Source organism: Alligator mississippiensis, chromosome 4 (genome assembly GCF_030867095.1).
Source record: "Alligator mississippiensis isolate rAllMis1 chromosome 4, rAllMis1, whole genome shotgun sequence".
NCBI lineage: Eukaryota > Metazoa > Chordata > Crocodylia > Alligatoridae > Alligator > Alligator mississippiensis.
Window position 1 is genome coordinate 78,079,543 of NC_081827.1, and position 25,068 is coordinate 78,104,610.

Consider the following 25,068-nt stretch of genomic DNA (forward strand, 5'->3'; position numbering starts at 1 on the left):
AGTCTAGTAATTGCCTCTTGCGTATAGTTTTATACAGCACTATAGGAGATGCCTTTTCAATGTAAAAACGTTGAAATGTAAGAAAATCTCACTGCCTGCATAGCTGTCTCCCTGCTAGTGTCTTTAATTCTTACATCTATGGGCATTTATACACATACATTTTTGTCCTGTGACACGCCAGAGATCTGCCACTTCGATTAATTGAGTCTGCTCCACACGCAAGTTGATGCGTACCACGCTGTGCTGCATGCAGTTGTATAAGCGGCAAAATGTGCATCAGCAGACAGAAAATGGCAGTGGTGCGTTTTTGAACTAAAGCACCTTCGTTGTGTTTTAGTTCAAAAGCATGGCACCACCATTTTCTCAGCGCTAATGCACATTTTGCCACTTACACAACTGCAAGCGTTGCAGCTCTTTGAAGCATTTCAAAGTTCCTGGCTTGCATGTATAAAAATGCCCTATGTCTTGTTTTAAATATAGGAGAAATACTGGGTCTTTGACTGTCAGAACATTTCTCAGGCCATCTGTGTGGATGAGAATATAAACATATTGTTTATGTGGTTCATCTAAATATGTGTTTATTTGGTAAAAGAGGGGTTTCTAAAATCAACTTCTCAGGCTCTCCAGGAAAAAGTTCTCATTTTTATACAGTAATTTAGAGTTCTTAATTGAGCTACAGTGGTCACATTAAACAGTCCTGTTTCAGAGTGCGTGAGCCCCCACTTCTGTCCGACCTCCCATCCATCGCAGAATTTGGTAGAGATAAAAGCCAGCTTAAAAAAGTAATTAAAGACAGGTATTTATTCACTGTATATGCCACATTTCCCAAAAAGGCTCAAGGTGATTTACAATGAAAGAAACAGAACTATAAAAACAAAGTAAAATATTAAAATAAGAATGAACAAAATCTCCCTCTCCCTGATCCCAGAGAAAAAAACCATATTCAGCAGCAAACCACCCACTCCCCAAAGTTCCTACTTCTCTACCTCTGACCAAGGAGAACATCAACCCCCTGTTTCACCCAAACTTGCTTCCCAGCCCACCTTTAGTAAAAACAATTCCCTCCCATCTGTATTCAGTAACATCATTCCTACCTACTCCCACTCCCCTGCCTCACATGCAGGAGATCCTGCCTTCCCCCCCTTATTGTCCCTTCCAAGCTAATCTCCCCCTCTCCAAGGCCAGATACAGGCATTGAATATAAACTGGTATAAGTGACCAAAAACCAGTTTACATCCATAACAAATCAGAAGTTCAGGGCACATAGTCTGGTTTTAAAATGGTGAAACCCCGTCTAACATAGACCTGGACTGATGAGGTATCAGACTTCATTGGTTTAGGTTAGACCAGTCTATCAAACTTCTGTACCAGATCCCCTATCCATTCATGTTAGGTCATCCCCACTAGCCCCCAGTCACAGGGAGATATGCTAGTGCTTAGTTGCCTGTGGCAGACCACCTTTGGTACCTACTACTTTAAGGGCTGGGAGCAGCCAGCAGGTGCAAGACAGCCCTGATGAGGCAGCCATTTTAAGGCTAGGGCCACAGGACAGAGGCAGCAGTCTGCTGCAGGCAGCCAGAAAGACAACAGCCAGCTGAGCGGCTGCTCAGGAATATTTTGGAGGTAAGAGCAGGATCTGTGGAGATAGTAGGAGGCTCCTGGTCCTGGGTAAGATCAAAAACTGCACCCTGCTGGGGAAGGGCAGTCTGGCAGGGCTGTCCATGGTGGGACAGTCTCCCAGAAATGCCAGAACAGTTACCTCCCCGGAGAAAGGCGCCTGATAACCCCAGCCCCCACCATCTGGTGGGTTATTTAGTGAGCAGGCGGGGGAAGGGCAGGCATGTCTCCAGACACCTGAGCCCCCTGGGCTGAGTGCCTGTAGCCTGCAGAGAGGAAGGTTCAGGACAAACCAAAATGCGAGAAGACCCTGGTGGCCCAGGTAAAGGGGCAGAGAGAGAAGCCCAAGTGAGGGGGCAGAGAGTGACCCAGAGTAGGAACAGGTAGGGAGTCCAGACATTGTTATCAGAGACCTGGGACAGAAGAGGTGTATGGCCTGTGTTTGGAGGGACCCAAGAAGGAAGACCTATTTGAGATGGAGTAGGCTAGTTGCTCAGAGACCTGACCAGAGGGACACCCAGCTGGTTAATGCTGGGGCCAGGACCAGAAGGGTCAAAAGGGCCAGGGTGCCCACTGCAAAGGACGCCCAGAGCCAGGGTTCCTGGGGTTCTGAGTGGCCTAGAGCCGGGGCCAAGGCCTGCGTGGCCAAAGGTCCCAGAGAGGGGGCTACTAGTAAGGGGGGGAAGGGTTCAGAGAGCTTGACAGTCCAGAATGAGGGTGGAGTAACCGCCTGATTAGGAGGGATCTAGTTGGGGTGCTGACTTGAATGTTATGGGGCCCAGTGTGGGGCCAGAGCCATTAAGAACTTATGATGCCACTGCAAGGCATGGGACACGGTAAAGAGAGGTCAGAGCCATGTGTATAGCGCCCCCTGGCATCGGGGCAGTAAAATGGGCAGCCTCCCACTTATATCAAGTTATTACATGAAGTTATGGCAGGCAAGACAGGGCAGATTGTTCTAGGCAGGTGGGCAAGCCAACGTGAGACCCGGCCCTGGGGTGGCCTCCTGTCACATTGCTCCAGACTGTCACAGACCTGGCAGCACAGATGCAGGCAGTCGGGGCAGGGAATCTCACACCAGGCAGCAGGGACGGGGTGCTCCATAGAAAGAAGGATCAGAGTTCGGCATCAGCAGCAGCTGAGGGGCCCAATCCTTCCTTCTATGGAGCACCCAGGCCACGCCTGACTGGCTGCTAGGCACATGGCCTCAACTCCCTGCCGTCACCATGGACCCTGCCCTGTGCCCACCCTACGCTTCCCAAAGAGCCCAAGAGAAGGTCAACATGGCAAGCCTAGCCAGTGGTGGCTGGGACTGTGGGGAGCCAGTGGTATACAGTGACTGTGGGGAGTGGCTACTCCTGCTGCTCAATAGAACTGACATTTTTGTTAATGTAAAAAGAATGTCAATTTCACTGAGCACATGCCAGGTTCATGAAACATATTCTATTCTTCAGGAACTAAAATAGTCTTTAAAATAAAATACATTTCATGGGAAGTTTGACATTTTTTGGTTTAAAACAAAATAAAACAGAATAAAATTTCATGCAAACTGAAAACGCTGGGGTTTTGTCGAGCTCTCATCTTATTCTGTCTCTGATCTATGTTGTTTTTTTTTTGTCAGATTTCTTTTACATTGTTGCTTCTGGAAAAATTATCAAAAAATAATACTTTTTTTCAAATTTTTACACTCTGCACCAGGTTTTAAAGTGGTATAAATCAGTATAGTTCCCATAACTTTAGTGGAGCTACACTGATTTACACTAGTTCACTGCCTGGCCATGTGTGTACAGTCATATTATAGAACTCAGTACCCTATAGCTATCTGCATGTTTTTAAAATGTGATTAAGTCAGTATTAAAAAAAAAAAATTATCTGAAGTAACTTGCTGATCGCTTTGAAACAACTCAGTTTCAAATCTGATTAAAATCTTACTTTGTCTTGCTTAGTAGGCTGAGAAAGTTAATAGTAACGTTTAGAAAATGACTGACAGTCTTTAAATAAATTCACCATTGGAGATAGCATTTAATATACGCTTTTCCTTTTCTTTTAGTTCCAAGTGCTGTATCTGATTTACAACTAGTAGAGGTAGAAGCCACACTCATAAAAATTGTTTGGAGAAAACCACAGCAACCAAATGGAATTATTACTCAATATAGGGTTACAGTCATAGTTCAGAATACAGGAGAGCCTCTAGAAAATACAATTCTCACAGGAAAAATTAAGGTACTTTATTTTTTGTTGTGTTGTTTTTATTTGCATTGTTTTGTTCTTTGTTCTTTGTTTTGTTCATTGAATGCCCTCATCTTTATAATTGTGAAATTAGTTACCGCTGATTAATTGCCATGACTTTTGCATTGATTTTTTTTCTTAATTTCTATAGTTAATTGAGGTTTAAGCAGGTTTTCACCCTTTCTAGATTCAGCTGATGTAAAATGTTTTTAGAATCCACCTCCATACACACATCACTAATCTGGTTTGGCTTTACAGATGAGCAAATATTTTGTAAAGGATAGGTTTGCCCATTTGGACATTTATATCATTTTGCTTTTATTACTAGTAATATTGTAAAGAATCCTTCATGTAAATTTAGGCGAGTGTATTCATATTTTTTTTCTTCAGACCCAAAGAAGAGTGCTTAGCACTTGAAAGCTTGTCTTTCTAAATTTATTACAACTATGCAATTGGTCGGGTAAAGGACCACACAACTTCTTGCTTTGCATATATTCATATTAACCATTTTCTCAACTTCTAATAAATCTGGCCTAGATTCTGTCATCTATAATCTATGTTTAATGACATTGTTGTAAACAAAAACTTATATTTTTATATATTATCATAGTTTTTTAGAATTGTTTTTAATAGGATTCTTAAATTGGTATTTTAATTGCCGACTCCAGATGTATTAGTTACAAGTTATTTTTAGGGATAGTGATTGTCATGAAGGAGTATAGTTTTGAAAATGAACATGTAATCTGAACATGAATAAATAGTTTCAATTATTATATATTTTACAGTAATATCTTTTGAGGCTGCTGCTGAGAATAAAATTATTGTTAGGCATTGTACAAATATGTAATATGCATTCATGCTCTTAAGAATTTACAGAAATATATTTTTATTAAGTCCATTTTACTGATAGGAAACAGGCATAGAAATATAAAATGGAGGTGATCAAAATTAACTGAACTTACATTTTTTTATGAAATTTTTCTTAACATTTTTCATTTTTTTTATTGAGAGAATGAAAAAAATTAATTTCACAATTTTTTGAGGATGGGTCAGCATAAAATAGGGACTGCATGAATTGGTTTATTATTATTATTATTGGAAAACCCATATAATTTAGAAAGAAAATCATGAACTTGTTTGCTTGCTTCTCAACCAGCTCTATTATTACATGATTTGTGAAAGGTTGCATGGGAAGTCTGTGGATTATATTGCTTCACTGAAGAAAATGAAGTAATGTTTCAGGGTTAAGCCTTTCATGAAAATAATACAATTAGTAAGCTACTGATGAATGTTAAATAGTTTTAAAATCTTGGCTCGCTTTCAGAACAATAAAAGTTAATTTTCCATTTTCAGTGAAGTTAATTTGCAGTCATAATAATTTAGCAAATAAGAAAATAAAATGTTATCTTATTAACATATTGAACTGTTTATTACATGCTATACTGTAGATGAACTTTAGTCAAAGGAAGCAAAAAGATCTGAATATGAGAAGTCCAGTGAAAAGTCCATTGACTTCTCAATTGGGGCTTGGAGCATCCAAAGTGAATATAGGATTAGACAGTATTAGACAATATACCATATTTCTAGATAGATTGTTACATGTCCTAGACTTGAAAAAATTATCACAGCAGATTTTTGACTGAAAGATTCTACTCTTTTTTTTGTTCATGGTACTCCATTTATGGTCAATAGAACCAGCGACAGACATTACACATAAACCAGTTTAAGTGATCAGAAACTGGTTTAAACCTGTAACAGGACAGACATTCAGTGCATATAAACCAGTTTCAAAATGGTTGAAACTGGTTTGAGATGAATCTGGTTGAATGTAGTATCAGACTTAAATGATTTGGCTCAAACCGGTTTATGCAGTGTCTGTCCTTGGCCCTTTGATGGTTTGAGGTAAATCAGAGACCCTCAGCATCCCGGCATGCTCTCTTGTCTGGGTGGGGCTGTCTGCCCCAGCCCAGCCAAGCTGGCCCTGCCCCTCAGCTCCGCAGCCTCAGCAAGGACAGACAGGAGCAAAGGTCTGGCCAGAGAGCGGTTTAATTCCTCTGCAGTGGGAGGCTGGTGGCAGTGCTCTTATTGGGGGTAGCAGCCCCTGTCATACTGCAGGAGAGCATGAGCCCCTTCCCAGTGAGGGGCTGTGCTGTGGGGCTGGCAGAGCTGCAGCCAGCTGTGTGGCAGCACGGGAGTGCTGAGCAGGCCAGAGCCCTGTAAGCCCCCCGCAGGGCTCCACAGCACAGCCCCCGCTGGGAAGGGGCTCGTTCCAAGAAGCCGTCATGGTTACTACCGGTGGCTACTCCAGCTGCCGGGCAGGGCTGGGCCCGGTCCCTGCCACTGTTCTGTGCTCCAGGCAAGCCCCACACAGCTGGAGGGGGGTTATTCAGCAGCTGGCACCGGAGCGCGGTTTACAGTTTGCCCCAAGCACTGGAGCTGCCGCAGCGTCTCCCTGCTCAGGGCAAGCCCCTCCTGGCCGGAAGGGCTTATTCAGTCGCTGGCCAGGAGGGGCTTGGCCCAAGCAGGGAGATGCTGCAGCAGCTCCAGTGCTTGGGGCAAGTTCTCTCCTGGCAGGAGGGGGCTTATTCAGCCACTGGCACCAGAGCGCAGTTTGCCAGGCTGGGCTCTAGCCTCCACAGTTGTGTGTTGGGGCCAGCTCCCTCCTGGCCAGAGGGGCTTATTCAGCCACTAGCCTCGGCAGCTGCAGCCCAGCCAGGCAAACCGTGACCTGGTGCCAGAGGCTGAATAGGCCCCCTCGAGCCAGGAGGGCTTGCAGGGCTCTGGCCTGCTTGGGACCCTGGTGCTACCGCACGCAGCTGGCTGCAGCTCTGCCAGCCCCGCAGCGCAGCCCCTTACCGGGAAGGGGCTTGCAGTCCCCTGAAGTATGACAGGGGCTGCTGCCCCCAATAAGAGCCCTGCCACCAGCCTCCCGCTGCAGCATCAGGGAGGAGGCACGGCCAGGCAGGGATGGGGTTTTTCCTCCAGCCTTCAATGGAGGGGACAGCCAGGGGGCCTATTCTGGGCAGGGAGTGAGGGGGGAGTGCCGGGCCGACCCAGCTCCAGTCCCTGCCGGTGGCACAGGGAGGGGGGGATTAAACCCCTCTCTGGCCAGTTCAACCTGGGTGGGCCACGCACCCCCCCAGCACAGCTTCCCTGCAGCCAAGGGCCGCTCTAGCACCCCCTGGCTCCTGGCCTGAGCAACTGCAGACATGTGCCCACATTGCCTCAGTGAAGAGAGCATGTTTGTCTGGTTTTGAACCGGTTCAGCCTAGCCAGGTTAGACTAAGGTTGAATCAGTTGAATCAAAGGTTGAATCGGTTCAGGCTCCGGCTTTTTGAACGTCTGTCCCTAACCAAGATGTTCTGCATAAACAGGGAGTATAGTCTAATTTGATGAGAGTTGAGAACAGTTTGTTTTCAAATTGAATGCTGTGCCTGGAACCACACATAAAATAGAATAAAAATAAGTAACTGCTCATTTATTAAATTTGGGAAGGGTGCTTTGGGGAAAAAAATTGTATGTGTTCATGTAATTAAAGTTTGTACCATACATCGTAGATACTAGGAGCCAAATTAAGGTTGCAAAGACTATTGTAATTTTAGCAATTCCTAATGTAGCATTGATTCTTAAGCATTATTTTATTATGATGTATTGGATGTGATTTCCAAATTGAAAAAACAAACCCAACAACAGAAAATAAAGGCAAACATTGGATTATATGGAAAGATATTGATCCTGACTATAAACTTTATCAGTATTTGGACCTTTAGATTTATTACCTTTTTATCTAAAGTAGTAACTGACAGCATTAGTAGCCGTTATCTTTTCAGGACCAAGTACAAGAGAGGAATTAGACAAAACCTGTTTCTTTGCTGCCACAAAGTATATTTTTTCAGCTGGGTGACTCATATGGATTACTGCAAAATCCTGTGCTGTTTATCTCTGCCTGTGCTTGACCTCACCAAGTATCTTGTACCTCACCAGTACAGGATCTTGTACCTCACCAGTACAGGATCTTGTTAGTCAATACATGCTAGTTATCTTGCTGTAAATACATACCTTTTGACAGTGAAGACTTGGCCACAGCTGACAATGACTGATGTAGAGACTTGGGATTCATTGGTTCAGTTCCAGGTTCTGGATGAGAGAATGATTTCTGGTGGATATAGATTGTATCGTGTTGTCCCTTTGCCCATCCCTATTTAACTCCGTATCTCACTCCCATCCCTCTACTGCTCTCTACCATTCACACACTGGGTTCTGATAGTCTTCTCCTATCCTTCTTTGCATTTCTCAGTTCTTGTCCCTTTGTTTTTTGTGCCTATCCATGCCCATATCCCCTGCCTTCTTCCTGCTCCCCACTTTGCACATAAATATACTCCAGTCCTCTTTCCTTCCCTCCCCTACTCCTAGCTACCCTACTGGCTCCTATTGTACTCCCCTCTGTTTCTTTTTATCTTCTGGCTCCTTTTCACTCCCATGTAGTCCAATCTGTAACCCATTCTCCGTATTCGATAGGAGATAACAGGATAGATTTTCCCTCCTCTCAGTTCAAAGGCTAATTGCCGTTTTTGCAGCCTTGGGCTGGAACATACTTAGTATAGATGGAATCATCAGAGAATTTTCTTCCAAACTCTAACAAGTCACTACTGAGCATGGGATGTCTGTGACACGAGGGTAATTCCCTCTTAAATTTCAGGATCTTACTCAAAGACATGGGGGCACTAGAACTTTTCTGTGAAATATTTGTAAGATATTTTTAACAACACAAAGCAACATATGATTCTGTAATTATGTGTTCAGAAACTGTTGAGTTATTTGGGCTGAAACTTTCTAGAACTAGCGAAAGAATTCAGCTGGTCTCAGACATCATGGAACATTTCCATTTGGAAACATGGAAAATTTGTTTGAGAAGTTAGTTGAGCAAAGTTACAGGCATCTGAGAGAGCTTCTTTTAATGGACAGTGTCAGGCAGCTGTATTTGTGACCAACATAATGAGCTCCATCTACAATATATATTAGTCTAATTTGTCTCGTATACTATTATATTCTATTCATTTATAATATTTTAAGTATATAGTAATAAGCATTCTAATGAGAAAAGCAAATTAATGGTGTCACATATGGTTTCTAAGTTATTTTTGTATTCTTTACTTTTAGTATTTGATTGATTCTATGGATCCAGACATAATAAATGAAAATATCCAGTCTTTCACCTGGAATACAATAGAAACAGCCACTGGATTATATGAAGGCTCAGGCGAGATGTTCTCCACAATACAAACAGATTCCCCAGGAATATTTATGAGTTTGTCTAATGATAATTTGCCCAATATGGATGGAGCTGAAGAATTACATTCAGCTTCTGGTAAATTTTAAGATTTTTTTTTTCTTACCCACCTCCATGTTCAAAAAGTCCCAGTCACTGTCACAAATATGATCTTTAGCACAGAGTTCAACTAAATTATCGATGGGTCATTTGCTGCAGTCAGATTTTTTTACTACCAAATAACCTTCTGAAGCAAATGAGAATGCCACACAGGCAGGAGCTAGCCCCTTGTCACCCAGCTGACCTTCCTTCTAGAGAAAGTAGCACCCTTGAGCCATCAGCCAAGCTGCATAGACAATCAGTTATTACAGTTGCCAAAGCAGGTGTGATTGTAGGGGATTAACATATCTCCAGGCCCTTCACAGACCTTGATTTCTCTGAGCCTTTTGACTAATAGGTTTTCAAATGTCACTGAAGGTAAATGGGTCAAAAAGTTATAACTCTGCTGTATGGGTGACAAACAGGTGGAGATGACCTCGTGACATGGTGATGTCATTAGTGTGTACACTTGTTCTAAATTATCAATGGAACATTGTTTCTTTAGTAAGTATGGATATTTATGACCCATTAAATACAAGCTTAAAATGCTTCTCCACATTTTTTTACAGTAAGAGATTTAAACAGCAGCTAGAGGGTCAAACTGTGATTTTACACTCAGTTAAACACTGCCTCTCCAGTATAATGGAGGGTAGAAACCTCTGATATCCCAAATAACAGGACAAGACATTAGTCTCAAATTACAATAGAAAAACATAGGTTGGAATATTAGGAAAAAAATGTCTTAACTATGAGCACTCAAACGGATTAGGAAGATTGTGGAATTTCCATCCCTGGCAATTTTTAAGAGCAGATTTAGACAATCATTTGGATCAGATGGTTTAGACAGGGATGATCATACCTTGAACATGGGGTTGAACCAGATATCCTTCTGAGATCCTTCCAGTCCAATTTTTTTTCATGTCTATGCATATTGGAAGGGTTAGGACGTTCCTCTGTCCCTGCAAAACAATGCAACATCTACCTTCTAGGTTGGCCTGAAAGTGAAGTGAAAATATCTGTATTAATATTGCGTGGACATTTCAGCTTGCAAAAAATCCTTTAGTTTTACAAATGGATAACAAAGATTTTTATTCCCTTTTAAAATTACAGATAACGAATATGCCATTGATATTTCAGCTGAAGAGCTGTCATATGTTATAAAAGGCCTTCTGCCTTTCACAAACTACACAATCAGTGTGTCTGCTTTCACTATGATTGGAGAAGGGCCACCAGCTGTTCTCTCAGTTAGAACATGTGAACAAGGTACATGTTTATAACTCTGAAATAATTTGCTGTAAATGATTCCTCCTTTTCCTCTTGTTTTTGTTATCATTGTTATTGCTCCTACACGCAATTTTATTGTTTGTCTTTGTTTCTTTAGTGCCCAGCTCAGTACAAAATATACATTATAAAAATATTAGTTCATCATCTGTTTTGCTATATTGGGATCCTCCAGCAAATCCAAATGGAAAAATCACTCATTATACAGTTTATGCAATGGAATTGGATACAAAGAGAACATTCCAGTTGATAACCACAAACAACAGCTTATTTATAACAGGTACAGTGTAGCTTCATAAAATAAATTACAGCTGTGCCGTGCCAGTTTTACCATCACTAATTTTAAAAGGTATAAGTATTTACAGTGTAGGCAGACTAGGTTTTTCTTTCCTGAACTCTACGTGAAAGGGGACCTTGGGCAGCACTTTCGAAGCATTGTCCTCTTCTTGCTACTAACCCCATGGAGGTTTGGGAAGGGTACAGTGACATGTTAGGGGAGGAGTGAGTGGTGCTGGTGGAAAATACCTGTTGTATCCTTCTTTGGGTTCTTGGAAATTATCTGGAAAAGGTAATAAAAGGTCTCGGCTCAGGGTCTGGCATGGCTAGAAATCTTCTTGGCTATATGGCTCCAGAGGAGGTCAAGGACCTGAAGGGAGTTTCATGGGAGAGGAGGGCACAGGACCAGAAATAACCTTCTCATAGAAAGCTGAAGTCTTCTGTTAATCCAAATCAATTTAACAGGTTTCAGGGTGGCCTTTAAGGTAAAATAAATCCTATTCACTCCAGCTGTTTCAGAACGATGATTGATAATTTATTCAGTGGTTTTCCCATGGATTTTTTTTCCCATAGCAATATACTGTTTTGACTTTTCATGTGTGAGGATGACAATCTGAGTTAATGTTTCTTTAGTGCAAGTTCTTTTACTTTTTTCCACTGTGTGTTATAAAATAATAATTTTCTCTGCTTTTAAGATTACCTTTTCTTTTAGCAATAAAAATAGTGGTTTTTCAAACACCAGTTTTCAATTCTCATAGCACCATAATTTCATACAACATGTATATGCTTATGTAGGCATATGCATGTATGCATGCACGCACAAATACTCATGCAGGATTCCAGGTGGATTAATTGCTAAAGTACTGAACAAAGACTAGTCATCTTCTCCTGAAATTAACTGACTGTTTAGCATGAAGAAGGAAATAAGATAGAATTATAGAAAATTAGGGTTGTAAGGGACCTCAGGAGCAAAGCAGGACCATCCCCTTAAAGGAGGACAACCCCCAACTACAGCATCCAAGCCAAGGCTACCTAGGTCTTAAAAACCTCTAAAGATGGAGACTCCACAACCTCTCTGGGAAGCCACTTTACTACCTTCCTGGCAAAAAATGTTTTCCTAATATCTAACCTAAACTTCCCTGGCTGCAGCTTGAGACCATTGCTCCTTGTTGTATCATCTCATCTCCCACCACTAAGAGCAGTCTAGCTCCATCCTCTTTGTGACCACCCTTCAGGTAGTTGAAGGCTACAATTAAGTCCTAAATAAACACTAAATAAGCCCAGTTCCCTCTGCCTTCCCTCAAGTCATGTACCCCAGCCCTCTAACCACTTTTGATGCCTTCCACTGGACTCTCTCCAATATGTCCATACTTTTTTCTGTAGACTTTGTTCTTGTCCTTATGAGATTTCTTTTGGTCCAGTCCTCCATTTGTTGAGGTCTCTGAATCCTAGCCATATCCTCCAGTATATCTACTACTCCTCCCACCCTGGTGTCATTGGCAAACTTGGTGAGGGTGCACCTCATCCTATCTTCCAGATGGTTGATGAAGATATTGGAAAAAAACAGCTCTAGGACCAGCCTCTGGAACACTCCACTTGATACTGGTTTCCAGCTAGACAGCAAGCCATTGATTACTATCCTTTGAGCCTGACGATCCAGCCAGTTTTCTGTCCACCTTACAGTCCATCCAAGGGACTGAGGTGAGACTGACTGGTCCCTAATTCCCTGGATCCTCCTCCTTCCCAAGAAGGGCACTATATTTGCCCTTTTCCAGTTGTCCAGGACACTTTCCAATTGCCATGAGTTCTTAAAGAAAGTGGACAGGGGCTCTACACTTACATAAGCCAACTCTCTCAGCACCTCTGGGTGCATTGTGTTCAGCACCATGGACTTTTATATGTTCAGTTTTTCTAAATAGTCCCTAACCTGTTCTTTCACCATTCACCTCCTCCCCAAACTTTGTTGCCAGGTGCAGTAGTCTGGGAGCTGACTTTGCCTGTGAAAGCTGACATAAAACAGGCATTACGTACTTCAGCCTTTTCCACATCATCTGTCAATAAGTTGCCTCCCCCATTTAGTAAGGAACCCAAACTTTCCCTAATCATCTTTTTGTTAGTGACATACTTGTAGTTATTCTTCACACTCCTTGCTAGCTTCAACAGCAATTGAGCTTTGGCTTTTCTGATTTCATCCCTACAAGACTGAGCAATACTCATACTTCTCCCAAATCGTTTGCTCAAGTTTCTACTTTCCCTCGTGAATATAGTTTCAAGTCCTCCTCACTAGGTTAGCAATCTTGTCTGTGAAGATGTTCTTCCCTCTTCTTGTCAGGTGGATCCTATCGCTTTCTAGCAATCCTTCTTGGAACAACATCCCATGTTCGAAGAAGCCAAAGGCCAGCTGGCAACATCATCTGTGCAGTCATGCATTGATCTGTAGGATGCATCCATTCCTACGCAGGCTTTTCCCTTTGACTGGAAGGATCAAGAAGAACACTGCTTGAGCCCCTGTCTTCTTCACCCGTGCACCCAGAGTCCTGTAGTTACTATTGATCTGCTCTGCTGATCTGTCCCTGCTAAACTGCTTCCTTTCACCAAATCTATAGTGAAGGAAGATGAGAGAATTTCTGGACAAACTCCCTAGTGGACTCTTCACTGACTCTGAACTCTGGTTAAACAAGGGGCTTAAGTATTGGTCTAACTGCTGAGTTTTAGCTACTTATGCTAAATATATGCAGGTTAGTTACTCTTATTTAAGGAAAGAACTTACTTTAAAGGTTGCCCTTCAAAGAGTAGGGTGATAAACTGACCTGTGAACTGCTTGCAAACTGCCCTATTTGCTGCCCCTGTTCACTTACTCTCTGGTTGTTGGAGAGTCTCCTCTATACCCTTCTGGGCCTGGAATGACTCTGCCCCCTTGTTAGGGATTTCATCAGACACAAGCCACAGTCACCCAGCTAGTAGCACTCCCAGCTACTTAGAGCACATGCCCAAACACATAGCACACCAAACAAAAACTTAGCAAGCCAAACACACAGACAGCTCTAGCTCACTTACCTTCAAGAAACAGGATCTGATGCCTTATGCCTGGCTCCTCTTCCTCTTTCCCTTCCTTCTCTTGTTCCCAGTGAACTGCTTGTGAATTGCCCTCTTTGCTGCTCCTGTTTGCTCACTAAAATATGTATGTTATAATGATTAAGATATTAAAACATGCACATTTTAATGCTGAAATAAATGTACGGAAAAGAAAAGATGGTGTAGATCACAGACTCAAGATTTTCCTTTTCCTTCTTAGGTTTGGAAAAGTACACAAATTATAAAATGAGAGTAGCAGCATCCACTACTGTGGGAGAGAGTGCTCTGTCTGAAGAGAATGATATTTTTGTAAGAACACCAGAAGATGGTAAGCGTATTTTTGCACTAACATTTCTTTGTTGAACCAGGTGCCTATCTAGAGTACTGGTGCATGTACAAATAATCCAACACACAAGTTAGGATCACATTCTAAAATATGGAGCCACCTTTTAAGGACATTGGGGCTGGGTGGGGCTGGGATGTTCAATTGGCCAGATAGCAATATGGATGGCCCCAAACAGCACAGTTTATTCTTCCTTTGCTTTGGACATTTTTGGGAGACACATTCATACCACCTAAGGGTTACCACTCTTCTCAGGGGAGTTTTCTATCCCCTGTACCTTAGCTGGAAACTATGGGTTATGGCAGCTGTGATGTTTGTGGAATAGGGCCTAGGAAACAAGAGATCCACCATTGCTTACTATGACTTCAGTTTAGGAGGGTAAGACATGGCCACATTTTGAAGTGCATCACAGAAATGACATACATAAAACTAAGCAAGTTATTTGGATTTTCTTTTTTACCAGCATCAGTAAAAGAGGTGTTATGAATTTGGTTGTTTATTATTCATTGTTTAAAAACATTAACAGACAAATCCACTAACCACATGTGCATCTATCAGATATATGTGGCTAGCTTTTTAGTTCAGGTTCTGAGGTGGTGGAGAGCTGCATCATTTCTTTCAGGACACAGGAGAGAATTCTAAAGGTGTTCTGGAGCATCCAGTTTTGCAAGAGATCCATCCCTCTGCCACATGCACACTGCCTCAGAACTTTTCCGTCTTTGGACAGCTATAGCCATCCAGTGTTGTGAAAAGGAGAGGACCATTTCTGTGTCTATTCCCCATTACTTTAAAGTTGTTTTCCCTCAGGACTTTTGTATCATAGCAGGGAGTATCTATGTAAATGTTTCTAAATGCTGTTATATAAGGGCATTAGAAGCAGGTAGTCCAACACAGCACAAGAGAGGTAGAAAGGATTCGAGCCTCTGAGAATGCTAGGCCCTCCTAGTTCTTAAAAAGCATGATTGGTAGGGCTGTGCGAAGCTTTGGTTGCTGATTCAATTTGGAGGAGATTCGGTCCGATTCGGTGGCCAAATCTCTGAATCCGAATTGAATCGGGAGACTTATTAAAAGTCTGAATTGATTCAAAGCCTCCAAATCAATTCGGAAAAGATTTTGAGATTTGGGCAGTCCCCACTTGCTGCTGCAGGGAGCTGGACCTGGGCTCCGTGCTGGTAAGTAGGGGACCATAGGAAGCCCCCCGCCCTCCCCCTCCCCCCAGCCCCATCCTCTGCCCACTCTCCCAGCCCCATCAATGGCTGGCCCCACCCAGCCCCAATCCCCAGCACTTAAAAAAAAAAAAAAAAAAAAAGCCCAGCACTCACCAGCTGCTGCAGTAGCCATCAGGGCCTCTGGGGGCTCATGGCAGAGCCCCTCCCCATACAGTGTGGGGCAGTGAGGATCGCCCCTCCACCTGGCAGGAGCCAGTGAGTGCAGGACTTGCCAGGACACTGGGGCTGGGTGTTGCAGCCATTGACTGGGAGAGCGGGTGGGGAATGGGGCCTGTTCAATTCGGAGTTTCGGCCAAACTTCCATCGAGCTCACTGCTGATTGATGACCATTAAGATCTGTGTATAATTCTGTGTACGGTGATGTTAAGGTCACACATAAAGCAAGTCTAGCTATGGAGTAGTATGACAGTTGAAAATCTACTTGCAGCATCTGACCTTGGGTCAGCAATCATAGTACATTCAAAATGCCTGCACTAGATATGAATATCTCTTTTCTAGAAAAGCTGGTTATTCAGAAGGGATAGATCCAACTCATAGATATCTAAACAGGACTCAGGTGGAATTTATTTGCCTACATTCCAAAAAGTAATTTAGTTTGACACAGCTCCAACCATTACAAACCACATGGAATCATTAGATACCCTAGGATTAGGATGTAGGTCAAGCATTATAGTTCCTAACTCTCTGTGCGTAAATTCTGTGGCAATCCAGATTGGAACTGGTAGGCACTTTTATATCCATTTAAGTCCTTCAAAAAAGTGGTGAAAGAAGAGAGGTGCCCTGATCCTGAAAAGGTTAAGAACCAGTGCAATAGATTAAAATTGGTATAAGTGGGAGAAGAATCAGGATAACTATCTATGGTCCTGTTCATGCAATCAGACCGTTAAGCTTGCACAAAATCCCGCTGACATCGATGAGACTGTTGCATCGGCCATAGTAATTTGACAGCATGATCAGCACAGAGTTTAGAACATTAAAAAGAAGGAAATGGCAACAAATCCCCAGATGGATTAGCAGAAGACAGAAGATATGCCAACACAGATATTGTTTTAAGTAATGCATGTTTTGAGATTTTTCCAAGATGTAAAAGCAAGTATTTGCAATACTCGTTGTGTTTTTGCTTGGGCAAAGAGAAGATTTGCAGAAGGAGAGGATGGTGCAGGCAAGGTGGGTGGATTATGAAAAAATGCGTGTATGGAAGAAGGTACAGAAGTCTGATTAGTTGTAAGGATTCTTGGGATTAGTGATGAGAGGATGAGTTGCTTAAAAAAAAAAAAGAATACAGAAACAGGCAGGAGTTAAGCTCTGTGAACATATGAATAAATAGCTTGAATTGGATGTGGAAGCTGAGGAAGGGATCTGAAGAATGTCTTGATGTACAGAGGTTTACAAGATTGACTTTTGTGGCTTCATATTGGATGGGTTTGCATAGGGTTAAATAAAGAAAATCTAGAAAAGCTACCGTGTTTGGGGTGTAAGATGATCAAAGTTTTGACTACAGTAATATTGTGGGAAAATTGGGCTAGGGTAAAAAACTGGTTAGATTTAGGCCTGGCCTATGTTGCATAATTCTGCCTATTAAAACTAAGCAAAACTAAGTATGTCCATATTTAAAGCTATACTGTGGTGGTAGAACCCCTTCTTTCTACTGACATAATAATAATCTTTCTGACTGAAATAGCTTTCTGTTGCCACCTGGCAGCTAATAGAAAGTACATGTAGATGGATTTGCACCTTCCGCAGGCTCCCAGGATCCCTTCAGGAGTTGTGGTCTCCTACAAGGAACTTAACACTGTGATGGGGGGGACATCACTAGGCCAGTCACAAAGTCAGCTTGCCCACCTGTCTAGGGCATCCTGAACCATCTTTCCTGCCATGCCTTGATGTATAAAAGAAAATGTAATAATGTGGGAGGCTGCCCATTTTATGCCCTGATACCTAGGATGTTATACATGGCTCTGAACCTTCCCTCATACTGTATCCCATGCCCTGTCACTAGGGCTTCCACTCTGCCTACTCTGGTTGGCTCATTTGCAGTCCTTCAGGCCCCGTAAGGCCCTACTCTACATGGCTGCTGGACATTACTCTGTCCCCACACTGGGACAATGAGGGCTTACACCCTGTGCGTCGCAGGTGTCCGCAGATATGCCTGGACCCCACTTATAGCCTATGGCCCACTCAGGCATCAGGTGTCTGTGGATAAACCTGGACCCTTCTCTAGGACCCACACAAGGGTATGGGTCCTGCCTCAGGCCCCACTCAGTGGGCCTGGGCCCCTGTGCTTTTCTCTCAGGGTGTGCTTCCCTAGTCTCCCCTCCATGGGGTAACGTGCAAGGCAGGGGGGGGCTGAGGCTTTCTGGTGCCCCATGCTTGCCCTTCAGTGGGGAGGCACAGGTGTGGTATTTTCTAGAAGCTGCCCTGCCACAAGCAGTCCCACCACACCATCCAACTCCAGCAGGGTGTAGTTTTAGGTCATTCCCCAGGAACAGGAGACTCCTCCATCCCAATAGTTCCTTCCCTGTACCTCCAAGATGTTATGTGAGCAACAGCTCCAGCTGGGCAATGTTCTCCCTCCTGCTGCTTGCCACAACTGCTGGCTCTACTGCTCAGGACCTCCTCTTATCTCTAGCAGCTGGGCCCTCTTCCCAATCAGGCAGCCTCCTGCTGGCCATGTGACTCCTGATTGGAAGTACAGTCACCTGCTGGCTGCTCTGCGGCCTGTTGTGGGCCTAAAGTGGCAGGTACCAAAGGTGACCTGCCACAGACACCCTTGCCAGCACAGCTGCTCTAGTGGAGCTGTGAAAATGTGCATGCACTCTGTCATATTCCCCATGGTGACCATTGTCTTCTGGCAAAAGCCTCCTAAGTTATAGGTAAAACCTTTGTGAGAAAACAGATGGTTTTCATCTCCTTTAGCTCTAGGTATCTCTGCAGCAACACCTACATTTTCCAAACAGTATGTGCATATTTGAGAACTTCTATATGCAATCAGTTAAAATTTTCAAAAATGTTTAATTTTTGTATTCTTTGTTCCAGAACCAGGCTCCCCACCTCAGAATGTAAAGTTATTAGATGCAACTGCAACAGAAATAAACTTGAGATGGTCACCACCTGATCAACCTAATGGGATCATAACTCATTATGAAGTTTTGTACAATTATGCCAATGATCTATTTATTAAAAATACCTCAAATACAAGTATTTTATTACGTGGACTGAAACCTTACACTGCCTACAACATTTCTGTAAGGGCTTTTACTAGACTGGGCCATGGAAATCAGTCATCATTTCCACTGTCTGTAAGAACTCCTGAAACTGGTAAGAATTTTCTTAAATACCATAATTTATTTACAATTGGTTGTTGGTTTGTTTTGATTGGTTGGCACTTTAGGCATAGAAAAATCACTGTATTCTATTAAAGGCAATATGTTTTTTTCTTTTCATTAATTTTGATCCAAATTTTTTCCTTCTCCACCCATGTGAGTTCTTAGTAAGGGGCAAGAAAGGGGCTGTGTTACATCCTATATTGGCTTACTTAAGTTCCAGAAAATTCCTCCTGTCTTCCAACAGAACATCTCATTTTTGAGGGAAAGGAGGAATTTAAAAAAGCCAGGCTTTTTGTTGAGGATGGGGAGCTTGAATTTGATGTGATGAGAGAAAGGAAGCCAATAAAATAATTCAAAGACACGTGATGTCATGGCTGAAATAACAGGAATGTGATTTTCTTAGCAACATTTTGGAGAAGGGAAAGATTCATAGATGTTAGGGGTTGGAAGGGGCTTTACTATGAATTAGAACAGGAGATGGTTACATTAGATAAAATTGAATTTGCCCACAGCAGGGAAAATATGCTTTATCTCTGGGGATTACAAAGGAGAGGTAGATTTTGAACATATTAAACAAAAAAACAAAATGTAATGAGAAACTTTACATAAAGGGTAAGTGTAGGAAGGGAGAAGAAAAAGAAAAGTCTGGGAGACAGTCAAGGTAGTGGAATTATTCTCTATCAATGCAGACAAGAGAGTCCAGAGAAGATTTAGGGGGAAAGGCTGAGGTAGTTGTTGAAGAGCAGATGTTGCAGAGACAGCTAGAAAAACTGGGATCCCACTGAGGGTGGGATGTCAGGAGATCTGAGTAGTATTTTTTGACTAACTGGCTGATAGGTGGTGTTCGAATGAATGGGAAGAAATAAAGTTACAAAGGGAGACATTGCGGAAAGGACTGAAAGGATCTCTTAGGGATATAAACAGAGAGGGAGGATGGGAAGACGATATATATGACATTAATAACCTCGATAAGGGTAGCATCATTGGAGTAGAGACACAAAAGCCCAACTGGAAGGAATCTATTACAGAGGGCCAGTGAGAGTGAACTAAATGCTCTAGAATTCTGGAAGCAAAGGAAAATAAGATGGACTCTAGATCATGTGAAAGTTCATTTTCTGTCTTGAGGAAGTTAAAAAAAAAAAAAAAAAGGAAAAAGAAACATGAAGCTAGGGAAAGCTACAAAAATAGACTACTATGCATAAATATGGATTTTAAAAACTGATATATAAATGAACATTTGAAACATTTGGGCTATGTTCATTTGGATAGGCAAAGATAATCACAATACTCTGTGTAAAACTGTTTGTATTTGTTTACCTAAAAGTAAGTAACATAATCTCTCATTTGTTCTTAAAAGTCAATGGAGACTTTAATACCAGGGCCTTAAACTTGGTGAGAATCTTTAATAAATAACTTAAGATACTGCAGTGTGAAGACTGTACTGTACTAACATTATTGTAGAAATACTTTTTTAGGATCAAAATAAAAATATAATGTAAGCTTAGTTACCAGGTGACCACGTCTCCTCCTTGGTTATGAGTTGTGGAAAAGTATGTTTGGGGGGGGGGGGGGGGGTCTTAAATGGAAAAACCAAATAAAAGCTTTCCTAGTACCTCCTCCTTTGTGAACATTTGTATCAAAAGTACATTTGGTTCAGCAGAGGCTAAAGGAGAAAATGTGGTAGAAGCCCTTTGCTAAAATACTGGCAGCCTGTCAATGAAGAGTTGTATTGAGCTGTATGAAAGAGGATTCAGCATCGTGCGGTAGGAGAAAATGAGTCAGAGGGTATTAACTGTGATGCCGAGATGTTAAAAAATATTCTATGAATCTAAATAAACTCTCATTATAAATGATCAATATATTCCTTGTGTCTTTTTTACCTTGCAGCTCAGCTTGTTTTCAAAATAGTATGATAGCTTTTAGTACAAAAGATCAAATATTTCCAATATGCTGTGTGTTGTGAGGAGATGCTTAATAAATGAATGAAACTTTGACTTAAATCTTTTATAAGTATACATTTTCTTCTTTCAGTTCCTGATACTGCCCCAGAAAATATCACGTATAGAAACATCTCATCTATGGAAATCGAATTATCATTTTTTCCACCATCTGATCCCAATGGGATCATACAGAAGTACACTGTATACCTCAGGGAGAGTAATGGAACTGAGCAAAGAATCATAAATTCTACCCTTCAGACACTACGTATTACAGGTCAGTGTAAAAATCTGAAACCTAATTGTGTCCAGCTTAGGTTATGCTTTTATAGATCATGTTGTATAACTCGTATCAAACTTGTTCTCATGTTCATTTACCTATCTGGAGATAGTTTGATGCAAATATTCATGACTTACAAGATGTCGCTACATCTCACATTTTGAGAAGATGGCCACCACTGACAGTAGACTCACTGCTATTTGCGCATTTTACGATTTTCATCCTGTACATATGTAATTAGTTCCATTGACTTCAGTGGGACTACAGATAGGTATAAAATTAAGTATGAATGTAAGGGTTGGGATTAGAATTTAGTTTTCAAACACAATTATCTATGTTATAGATTAAAAAAAAGTTCAAATGGATTTTTCACCATGTGAACTTGCAGATTTTTATATCAGAACTTTTGGACTTCTGAAATATTAGAAGATATTAAATGCTGAGATTTAATTAAAGTGCTGTAGGAATCAGAAATATTTGGTCTGAAAATGCTTCGATTGTTTTTTGTCATTTTGAATACAAAATTTGAAGTCAATAGGCAATTGTAGATATATTCAATATTTTTTAAAGTGAGGCAGGGATATACTTATGGGCTGAGAATCCCAATTTACTCTCTCATTTTTTTTTTAAAGCTTGGCTGTCAAAGAAACCTCTGTAACTTTTATAATGTAGTTTACTGAATTCTGCTTCATTTAGGTTTAAAGAAATATACAAAATATACAGTAGAAATATCTGCAAGCACTACCAAAGGTGAAGGGGTTCATAGTGCACCACATGACATACTGACAGATGAAGATGGTAAGTAGTATCACTGTACAGTTCTATTAGACTGGTCTTAACATTTATTTCAAAAGTCTTTGTATATTTTTTTTTTTACTTTTGATGCTTTCAATGGATACTTTCCATTTAGATGTTAGGGATCTTTACTCTTATTGGAACACATTTTGCCACACCAAAAGAGTGCTGCATTTGGAAATGTAGCTACCTTTCATTAGCATCTTATCCAGTGGTGTAACTAAGGTGTTGCAGGGGGTGGGGGGTGGAGACTGGAGCACCAACCCTGAACATCAACTTGGGCAGGCCACAAAAATAGTAGCTGCTGTGTTGCTGCTGCTAGCCTGAGCATTGCTGCTCTCCATGGCAAAGAACTGCCCAGTTACACCTCTGGACTTATCCACATCTTGTAATTTTTGCCTAAAATACTATAAGGCAGAGTTAAATTAGGAACAGTGCTTTCCTTATTCTCTTTGCATATGAACCAGGAACATCTTCATCTCTTGTGTTCCAGAGATTGTTGGGCTCTTCCTAAGTATTTACATTTTATATTTATTTGTACTGTGGTCATGCTGAAAAGCCCTAATCAGTAACACTAGGTTTCCTGAACTAATTATGGAGCAGGAGGCCAAGGACAGACCTAGTACACTACTGTCTCTTGTAACTAGTCTAGTAGGGTATGTTATCAGGGTACATAATACCTTTGATATAATAGTATCAGAGCATCTGTGCTTCTTGGAGGCATCAGGCTTGCATTAAACCGAGCTCCTTGGGGGAGAGCCTGCTGTGGTGACAGGTCTCTGCAAAACTCACAAAGTGGCCAAAGGATTTCAGAGTTGGGTCTATATTAGATTGCTCAATACAAATGTTGCTATAGTGCATTGCCAACATTATACATAATGCCATCTTTTATCAAAAGTGTTTTTTTTAAAGAGTAAATGTTCATTCTCTATGTTGGTAGAGTGTATGCAGCCTAAATAAAGAGCTGTATCAGTTAAAGACAGTATCTGAGAAATCACACATGCCTGAGAGGTGACATTTACTATTTACTCGACCTTTTACTGTAGTGCCACTGAGGATAATATAACAAGTAAAATACTAAATACAGCTGTCACCATTTTTCCTCCTGTAAATAAAGGCATGCACTGAATTTAATAAGCTTTTGTTCAGACAGAATTGAGATCTCTTTCAAAAAGTACCAAAAGTAAGTAGTTAAAAAGGACATTTCTGCTATCCTTCATAGTAAAGAAAAAGGAAGAACAACTGAAAAATAAAAATATTTATAATATGCCACATGTATCATATTCACAAGTACACTGTGTTCAGAATACCAGACCAAATGCCTCACAGATTTGCTAACAGCTATGCTTATGTTCTCAATTTCCATGCATGACTACAACTATGACCTGAATTTTTACTACATGATGCTGTTCTGTTTAATTTGGAAAATAAGTGTGTTAACGTTATTGTGCAGTAGTGTCTACTTCTGTATGGTAGCTGTGAAGAAAATAAAATCTTTTACTTCCTCAGTAACATGTTAGTAGAAAGCAATATTAATACTAAACACGTACATGGGTACATTTGCATCAGCATTAGAATCAAAACTTGTTATAACATTTTCATTTAACTAGGATAGGTCAGTGCTAAGTGGTTAGACAGCTGCCTACTATTCACCTTAAAATGAATGTTAATTGTCTTGTTCATTTGAAATACATGTATATTTCTTCTGTGACATGTTTAAGGTATGGATATGTTCTTTATTAGGTAGAATGAATAGATTTAACTCCTGCATGGTATCCCTCAGTTTTATCATCTCAATGCCATGAGAATCAATTTCCCCACCTTTTTGTGCTTTATATAATTATTTCCAGCTCCTTTTCTCCTCAGGGGAACTCTTTTGCTATATTTTACATGCATTCACACCTATAAAGTTCATGCTTTTATTGGAAGGAGAAAAATCACAATGTACTTGAACAGTAGAGGAATCATTGTGACATGCCCATTGCTCTGTTTTCTCATGAAATATTTTTTCCATTGAATAACAGAAACAGATGTTTTAACACCACCATGCAAAATCTTCCTTTATCATCTGGCTGAAAAAGGAAAAGAAGCTGGCTGTAGCAACACTAGATATGAATACTGTACCTGTGTGGTTCCATAATTCACTTTCTAGCACAAATAATTAAAATCTGATTTAAAGATACTGCATTTAACCATGTCATATAGATCTTAGCTGTTTAACAAGATGTTGTGTCCTGTATTTTCACTTTATAGTTCCTAGTTCTCCTCCAGAATCACTTTCTGTAAAACAGTTGTCGGGTGTCATTGTGAAGTTGTCATGGAAACCACCACTGGAGCCAAATGGAATTATCCTTTATTACACAGTTCATGTCTGGTAAGGTTTTCTGGAAATGGTTCTGAGGATAAATATTAAACTGTAACATAATAGGAATGTAAGGTTTTTCTTACAGAATTTGTTGATTTACACAATTGTTGAGAGAGAATATTAATAACTCATATTAAAATCCTAGTTTTTTGTATATTTGAATTCAGTTCTAAATAGGAGTAGGGAAAATGTAGACTGAAATGTTTTGCAAGAATCTCAAATACTTTTTTAAAGTTCTGGGGTTTGAAAAGTGAATTTTAATTATCCAAAGATCACCAATCTTGGTTTGGACTGTTTAAAGGTAAGGCATTGACATACCCAGCTCCCCTGAACAATAGATTATCTTTCAAGCTTTAGGATGAGTAAACCTTCTTCTGGCTGAGCTATCTAAAATACTTTTTTTTTAGCTCTCATCCTGTGGCCCAAGCAAGCAGAGACTTGTTATGAAAAGAGTCCTTATCCGTTCTGACATTGGTAGTAGCTGTAGTTTGTATACATCGTGTTTCTTACTATTTCAGCACCTCGCATCACTTTGTTGTCTCAGCTCTAATGCTACCTCTTAAATAACTTCTTTCCTACCAATTCTTTGGTAGGATTGTGAGTGGTTCAGTGTTTGTCAGGGCCATTGTGTTCTACCTTTTCCTCTTTCATACAACATTTAAAATCTCAGCTCAAAAACTCTTTCATGTTTCTCTTTTTAATCCTACCTGTTCTACAGAATTGGTATCTCTTCCTTTTTGTTTTTCCACATACATTTACTGATGTAACTCTTGTCTTTTCCCTTTCCATATTCTTGATGTGTTTTGATTCTTATTTGCTATGGAACACACAAAATTTGGACTGTCATTAAGCAACAATCTTGAAAGGCCCTTGGGTGAAAGCTTCTATTGACTTTGAAGGAAGTTTCCTCTTGCACCTTTTAATTTTCTTCTCAAAATTGTTGAACA

The 25,068-nt window shown here is 41.0% G+C and overlaps 1 protein-coding gene across 6 annotated transcripts in view; it reads left to right on the plus strand.

Annotated features, from left to right (window-relative positions):
* The window catches only part of PTPRQ (protein tyrosine phosphatase receptor type Q), a 232,032-nt gene that overhangs the window by 82,305 nt on the left and 124,659 nt on the right, over positions 1–25,068 (plus strand). For all 6 annotated transcript variants that reach the window (XR_009461626.1, XM_019494047.2, XM_059726123.1 and 3 more), the window contains exons 27-35: positions 3,668–3,840; positions 9,007–9,214; positions 10,325–10,477; positions 10,596–10,775; positions 14,067–14,174; positions 18,455–18,736; positions 20,776–20,958; positions 21,658–21,759; positions 24,010–24,130. Coding sequence is in view for 5 of the 6 variants with exons in the window: in XM_019494047.2 (XP_019349592.1) it covers positions 3,668–3,840; positions 9,007–9,214; positions 10,325–10,477; positions 10,596–10,775; positions 14,067–14,174; positions 18,455–18,736; positions 20,776–20,958; positions 21,658–21,759; positions 24,010–24,130 (1,510 nt within the window). In the remaining variant the exon portion in view is untranslated. The remainder of the gene's footprint in view (positions 1–3,667; positions 3,841–9,006; positions 9,215–10,324; positions 10,478–10,595; positions 10,776–14,066; positions 14,175–18,454; positions 18,737–20,775; positions 20,959–21,657; positions 21,760–24,009; positions 24,131–25,068) is intronic.